Raw genomic sequence first — 6451 nt, forward strand, 5'->3', positions numbered from 1 at the left:
AAGGCTTGGTGTGCTATTACTGGCTCCAGCTTGTATCAGGGTTTTTTCCCCAGTATTTACCCAACTCTTATGAGCAATTTGTTTCCTATGTTCTCTACATTTCCTGGGCCCCTGCAAGCTATGGATACAAAGACACATAGATCTCCAGAAGCATGTTTTATTCTGGTCTTGGCTGCTTCCTAAAGGAGCGGAGAACAGACACAGCGAGCTCTGCAACTTCCTTGCTTGCTGTATGCCACACCAGTGGCAGCATCCTATTTTATTCCACCTTCCTGGGTCGGTGCCCAGGACTAGTCTAAATTTTCTTGCCAATGTATTTTTACTCAAAGATGTTCTGCAGGTCAGAAACACCCTGATGTGTTTTATTTGACACTGTCTAAAGACCCTTCCCAAATCTCCATTTTGGACAATTTCCAATTTGTAACCCAAGATTACATCCTGAGCAAAGAAAACGATTGACAGAGAACAACAGGACAAGCGACACTCTGGACCCTGGGGCAGCTCCTTATCTCAGGGCATTACCCCCCCCTTAACACCCCTTTCAAAAGCAAAGGCAGGGCTGGAGAAGCCCAGAGGATCTATTCCAGATCCCTCCAATGGCTGCAAACCTTCTCACCACCTCCTTCCAACCTAAACTTGGGCTTGGCCACTTCATTCTCAGAAACATCCTTCAATGTAAATCCTCCCCTTCCTCTTCTGATCCCTAGGGAATTCACACGTATACACGCTTCCGCTTGAGGATCACAACTATCGCATGTATAAGGCATTTCACAGAGAGCAGATGAAGGAGGAGATCTGGAGCGCTGACACCAGTATTTCTGCCCCCCCGCTTCTCCCTGTGGCGCTCAGCCCGGGGCTCCTGGTTCAGACCAGAAGACCCCTGGGGACACCCTGCAGAAGGCGATGCTTTTAGAGGCCCACAGCTGCAAAGCCCAGTTCCTCACACACTCCAGAAGCAAACGCTTTGGGTTTTTCCACCGCCATGAGACCCTTCAGCGGGCACCGGCCGGGCAGCTGCAGGGAGGGGAGCCTGGGAAAGGCCTTGCACCCCCCGCCACGCAGGAAGGGAGCTGCTGCCAGCAATCACGGCTCCCTGGCCAGGCCGAGCACTGGCAACCAGTAATTACAGACTGTTCTCACTGTCTTCCCCTTCTCATCCCCCAGAGAAACCGACCTGTTGCCGGCAATTAGAGGTGGTTAGCAGCTCCTTGGCTACCATAAACACGGACATAATTACAGCCTGTTCTCACTCCCAGCCCAGGAGAGCCTGAGCCGCCCAGCCTCACATTTCCTGACCCCTTTGTAAATGAGGGAGAACACCGGCTCAATAACTGTGATAACCCTTTTTTTCTTCCAAATATATCCACGTATCAACATTAGAGAAAATGTTGGCCAACCAAATAACAATATAGGTGCCTTTAAAATGTTGTATTACAGTTTTCATGCTAATCAGTCGTGTCAGATTTCTCCATAAAGGCTACTAAGAAAAGGTTTGTTGGTAGCTACTTCCCCACTGCAGTTTCTTGTTCTTTTTATCACGGAGTTTGTCCAAATGTCTAACTAATTGAAGCTTACGTCAAATATTGCTCATCTGAAGCTAAATCTTACACAGTGAAGGCTGCTCTTTGTTTTTAAATCAAAAGACTTGTGGCTGGATCAAGGACCTGAAAGAAAAACCTGGATTTGTACTTTTCTGTAGTTTTAAACATGACACTCTCTATTTATTTTTTTATTTTTTTAAACTCTGGTGGCAATGCAGGCAAGCCTCTGCAGAGATGAGGGCTTTGCACTGGTGAGATCTGCAAACATGTCTCTTCTTTCTTGAACTTTATTTTTCTCACGGTCTCTGAAAAGGCAAGATCAGGTGATATGTGTGGGATTGGCCCTGTACAGGTGCAGATCAGGTACTGGAGGAGGTGGAAAAACATTACTGTGTATACTCAAAAAAAAAAAAAGAAAGAAAAGAGAGACAGAAAGAAAGAGAGCAAGCGAGCGCATTTTTGAATAGGCCAGGTCTAGTTCTTGGCAGGATGACTCAGGCTTAGCTGGCAGACTATGGGAATAGGAGTGTGAGAAAGTCAGTCAAGCGGAGGGAAAAAAAAGATTCAAGTCCCCAGGCAAAATACTTCTTTTCTTTTTTTAAAGTAACCCACAAACTATCCAAACGAGCTCGAGACAGGGAAAGCACAGTTGCGCCAGGGCCGAGGGACAGGCACCACCCCGTGGTTTTGAATTCGCCTGGGCGACGATGAGAGAGCATGCACCAGCGCATCTGCGGCTGTGCTGCCACCGAAGCGTGCAGACGCCGGGTAGCGTAACCCACAACAACGGGTTACCTTGGTCTCGCGTGTGCCACCACGCATCCCTGCCCTTTGCCGCACGCCACACACTCCCTCTGGAGATTAGCCGGGCTCTGCAGGCACTGGCCTCGGCAACACTGCAGACAGGGAGCGAGCGGGCAGGCCCAGGGTGCCAAGGAGAGGCGAAGGGGCCCTGTGGAGCGCGGGTGCCGGTGTGCACCGAGGCGAGCAGGCTGCTCTTGCTGCCACTAGCCCTGTGCCCTGTCACCAGCCAGGCAGGCTGGGCACGGCGTGTGTGCAGGCAGGGGCCTGCACGCAGCAGGGCCAGGCACGGTGGCAAGGCGCAGGATGCTGCTGCCAAGCTGGCCAACGTGGCCGGGCCCAAGGCTCTGCCGCAGGAGCCAGGCTGCGATGGCAGGGCTCCGGCCACCGTGGCTGGGCCCAGACCGCTGTGGCAGGGCTCAGGCCATTGCGGCTGGACCTAGGCCACCACAACAGGGCCCGGGCCATTGTGGCCGGGCTCTGACCAGTGTGGCCGGGCCTGGGCTGTGGCAGCTTGGGGATTTTCCCCTGGGGCCCAGCCAGCGCTGCCCAGAGCAGGGGTGCAGCAATGCTGGGGTGCCCAGGGGTGGCCCGGCTGCCAAAGGCTCCTTGCCCCAAGCGTTGCCCCCCCCCCAACCTCCCCGCACCTCATCCTCCCTCACCCCCCCTCACCTGATCCCCCCTCACCCCACCTCATCCCTTCACCTCGCCCATGCGGGAACGCCCCCCCCCCCGCCTGCACCCTCACAGGGGATGCCGCGGCCCCCCACAGCGCAGCTCCCGGCACCCCACCCGCGGCCACGGCGGAGCTGCCGGCGCCCCCCAAGGGGTGCGTGTGGGGGCCACCGCCTGCCACGGGGCGCCAATTAACTCGCTAATTACAGCGGCGCTAATGAGGGAGCCGGGCGCGCACCCCCTCCCCCGCATCCCCGCCGCCCCGGGGCGGCGCCGAAGGGGTTAATGGCGGCGGCCGGCCGCCCGCCGCCGCCCCGCGCCATTGGCCGCCGGCCGCCGCGCGGCGGCCAGCCAATGGGCGGGCGCCGTCCACGAGCGGGGCCGCGTGCGGGCGGCGCCCATTGGCTGGGCGCGAGTGTGGGAACGGCGGCGGGGGACGTTTCACACGAGCCGCGCGCGTGCGGCGCGCGCTATAAGTAGGGGCGGCCAGCGGCGCGCGGCACCCGCTGCCGCCGCCCGCCGCGCGCCCGCCCGCCGCCGGCCTGGAGCCCGCGCCCGCCGCGCCGCCCCGCGCCGCCGCCCGCGGGGGCCGCCGCGCCGCCGCCCGCCCCCCCCCGCCGCCGCCGCCGCTGCTGCGCTTCTTCCGGGGGGGCGGCGGGCGCTGCCGGCGGGGCCGCACGATGCCGGCCGACCTGATGGAGAAGAGCAGCGCCTCGCCGGTGGCCGCCACCCCCGCCAGCGTCAACGCGACGCCCGACAAGCCCAAGACGGCGGCGGAGCACCGGAAGGTAAGCGGGGGCGGCGCGGCGGCGCCGCGGGCGCGGGGCCGCGGGGCGCTCACCGCCGCGCCGCCTCTCTTGCAGTCGTCCAAGCCCATCATGGAGAAGCGGCGGCGGGCGCGCATCAACGAGAGCCTGGGGCAGCTCAAGACGCTCATCCTGGACGCGCTGAAGAAGGATGTAAGCGGGGGGGCGGCGGGGGGGCCGGGGCCGCGGCCGGGGCCGGGGCCGCCGCGCCGGTGTGAGCCCGCGCTGTGCCCGCAGAGCTCGCGGCACTCCAAGCTGGAGAAGGCCGACATCCTGGAGATGACCGTGAAGCACCTGCGCAGCCTCCAGCGCGCACAGATGACCGGTGAGTGCCCGGGACGCTCCCCGGCAGCGCTCCGCTCCCTGCCGCCTCTGGGGCACTGGAGCCGCCAGGAGGGCTCGGCATCCCGGCCCTGGAGGGGGGCACCGGGAGGGCTCCGCTCCCTGGCTGCATCCCGGCCCTGGGGGGGGAACGGGGAGCGCTCCTCTCCCTGCCTGCCTCTGGGGTACTGGAGCCGCCAGGAGGGCTCGGCATCCCGGCACTGGGGGGGGGGGGGCACCGGGAGGTCTCCGCTCCCTGGCTGCATCCCGGCCCTGGGGGGGGGGCACCAGGAGCGCTCTGCTTTCTGCTGCGTCCGGGCCACGGGAGCTGCCAGGTGGGCTCTGCATCCCGGTACTGGGAGGGCTCTGCTCCCTGCCCGCGTCTGGGGCACTGGAGCCGCCAGGAGGGCTCTGCATCCCGGCACTGGGGGGTACTGGGAGGGCTCTGCTCCCTGGCTGCATCCCGGCCCTGGGGGGAGGCACCGGGAGCGCTCTGCTCCCTGCCTGTGTCTGGGACGCTGGAGCTTCCAGGAAGGCTCTGCGCCCTGGCTGCATCCCGGCACAGGGGGAGGGATCTGGTTCCAGTCTGTTCTCCTGTACCGGGAGGGCTCTGCTTCTAGCCTGCATCCCCAGTCCTGGGGGGCACAGGAGGCACTGGGAGGGCTGTGGTGCCAGCCTGCGTCCCTAGTACTGGGGGACCATGGCAGGACACCAGGGGTCTGCTCCCAGCCTGGGTCCCCAGTACCAGGGAGCACAGGAGGATGCCAGGCATCAGTGCTCCCTGCTTGGATCCCTGGTGCTGGGGGACCCAGGACCCGGTACCAGAGGGGCTGCCTTCTGCATCTGGATCCTCGGCACCTGGGAGCACTGGAGGGGCTGTGCTCTCTGCCTGGATTCCCAGCCCAGAGCGGCTGCAGGATGCAATGCTGGTGGGCTGCACAACCCTGTCCCCTGTGGAGCCTGCTGCCCTGACGGCCATGCACCTCTCTCGCCCTGCAGCTGCGCTGAGCACAGACCCCACGGTGCTGGGCAAGTACCGCGCCGGCTTCAGCGAGTGCATGAATGAAGTGACGCGGTTCCTCTCCACCTGCGAGGGTGTCAACACGGAGGTGCGCACTCGGCTCCTGGGCCACCTGGCCAGCTGCATGACCCAGATCAATGCCATGAACTACCCCGCGCCCCCACCGCCGCCACCGCTGCCGCCAGCTGCAGCCTTTGGGCCACCACTGGTGCCGCCGGGCGGTGGCGGGGGGCCCCTCCCCGGCATGCCCTGCAAGCCAGGAGCCGACGCAGCTAAGGTGTATGGCGGCTTCCAGCTGCTGCCGGCCTCTGATGGGCAGTTTGCCTTCCTCATCCCGAGCACTGCCTTCGGGCCTGGTGGTGCTGTGCTGCCCCTGTATGGTGGCCCACCGACAGCTGCCACTGCTGCCTCACCGCCTGGCCCACCACCCGGCACAGCTGACTCGGTCTGGAGACCGTGGTGAGGGTGGTGGGCAATGGACTGGACTGAGCACTGCACCCCGTGCTGCTGGCACGGCTGTACATAGGTTATATGTTCATATTGGATTGTGCCTTTGTACCATAGCGCTCCCTTGACAGCGTTTCGTGTTTTACACGAGATCTTTCTTTTCCTCCCCTTCCTCTCCTTCCTTATGTGACACCAAAGATCAGGTTTTTTTTTTTTGAATGCTCTTAAAATAAAAGCATCCCTTCCATTTTGGAAGGTCTTTGGAGATAAGTTGGAGTGCTGGTGTGTGTGCGTAGGAGGGAGCCCAGCTCCTGGCTTGCTCCCGGACAGCTTTGGACTGTGCTGTTTTGCCTCTGCTGCTCCAGAGTTGCCTTGTTTAGCTCTCCAGGCTGGAGCTGCTGCTCAGACCCTCTCTCTTCCTGCTATTTTGTCATGTGAAATCGGCTGTCCCCTCTCCCTGCCCCTTGTAGATGTAGCTACTGCTTCCTTGAGAGCAGTTAAAGTGATCAGAATTGTTTAAAAAGAGCTTGTGTTTGCAGAGCTCGTGAATGCGCTGAGGGAGGCATCTCTGCTTTGTTCCTGGCTCCCTGGGCTCACCCTCCTCGGCTGACTGGAGTAGCCCAGGTAAAGCGAAATGGATTCGGCACAGAGCCTAATGTCCCAGCTCCAAGTTTAAGCTGCCTCTGTGAGCCTCCTGCCCTGGAACCAGAGGGGCCCATTTCCAGGCCATGGTGTAAATTGCGAATGACTTCAGTCAGTTGATTTATGGAAAAGCGCCTGCCAGCTTCTCGTGTTACAGAAATACTGGCTCTCTGCAGGACAAACCTGACATGAGTGCT

At 61.3% G+C, this 6451-nt stretch overlaps 1 protein-coding gene across 2 annotated transcripts; it reads left to right on the forward strand.

Moving 5' to 3' along the window:
* The first annotated feature begins 3633 nt into the window (after positions 1-3633).
* Positions 3634-5882, forward strand: HES1 (hes family bHLH transcription factor 1). 2 transcript variants are annotated; one of them, XM_067301456.1, is made up of 4 exons: positions 3634-3805; positions 3881-3976; positions 4061-4148; positions 5144-5882. In XM_067301456.1, exons 1-4 carry the CDS (start codon positions 3698-3700, stop codon positions 5626-5628), a joined length of 777 nt encoding a protein of 258 aa, XP_067157557.1. In that variant the 5' UTR covers positions 3634-3697; the 3' UTR covers positions 5629-5882. The 2 variants fall into 2 exon arrangements, with proteins under 2 accessions (XP_067157557.1, XP_067157556.1); XM_067301455.1 differs by having other exon boundaries at positions 3634-3976.
* The last annotated feature ends 569 nt before the right edge of the window (positions 5883-6451 follow it).

Source organism: Apteryx mantelli, chromosome 9 (assembly GCF_036417845.1).
Source record: "Apteryx mantelli isolate bAptMan1 chromosome 9, bAptMan1.hap1, whole genome shotgun sequence".
NCBI classification, from domain to species: Eukaryota; Metazoa; Chordata; class Aves; order Apterygiformes; family Apterygidae; genus Apteryx; species Apteryx mantelli.

Excerpts from the sequence above, each read along its gene's own strand:
- HES1 (XM_067301455.1), top strand. The coding sequence starts at position 3,698 with ATGCCGGCCGACCTGATGGAGAAGAGCAGCGCCTCGCCGGTGGCCGCC. Across the intron at positions 3,977-4,060 it reads TGGACGCGCTGAAGAAGGAT|AGCTCGCGGCACTCCAAGCT; the intron begins GTAAGCGGGGGG and ends CTGTGCCCGCAG. Across the intron at positions 4,149-5,143 it reads CCAGCGCGCACAGATGACCG|CTGCGCTGAGCACAGACCCC; the intron begins GTGAGTGCCCGG and ends CTCGCCCTGCAG.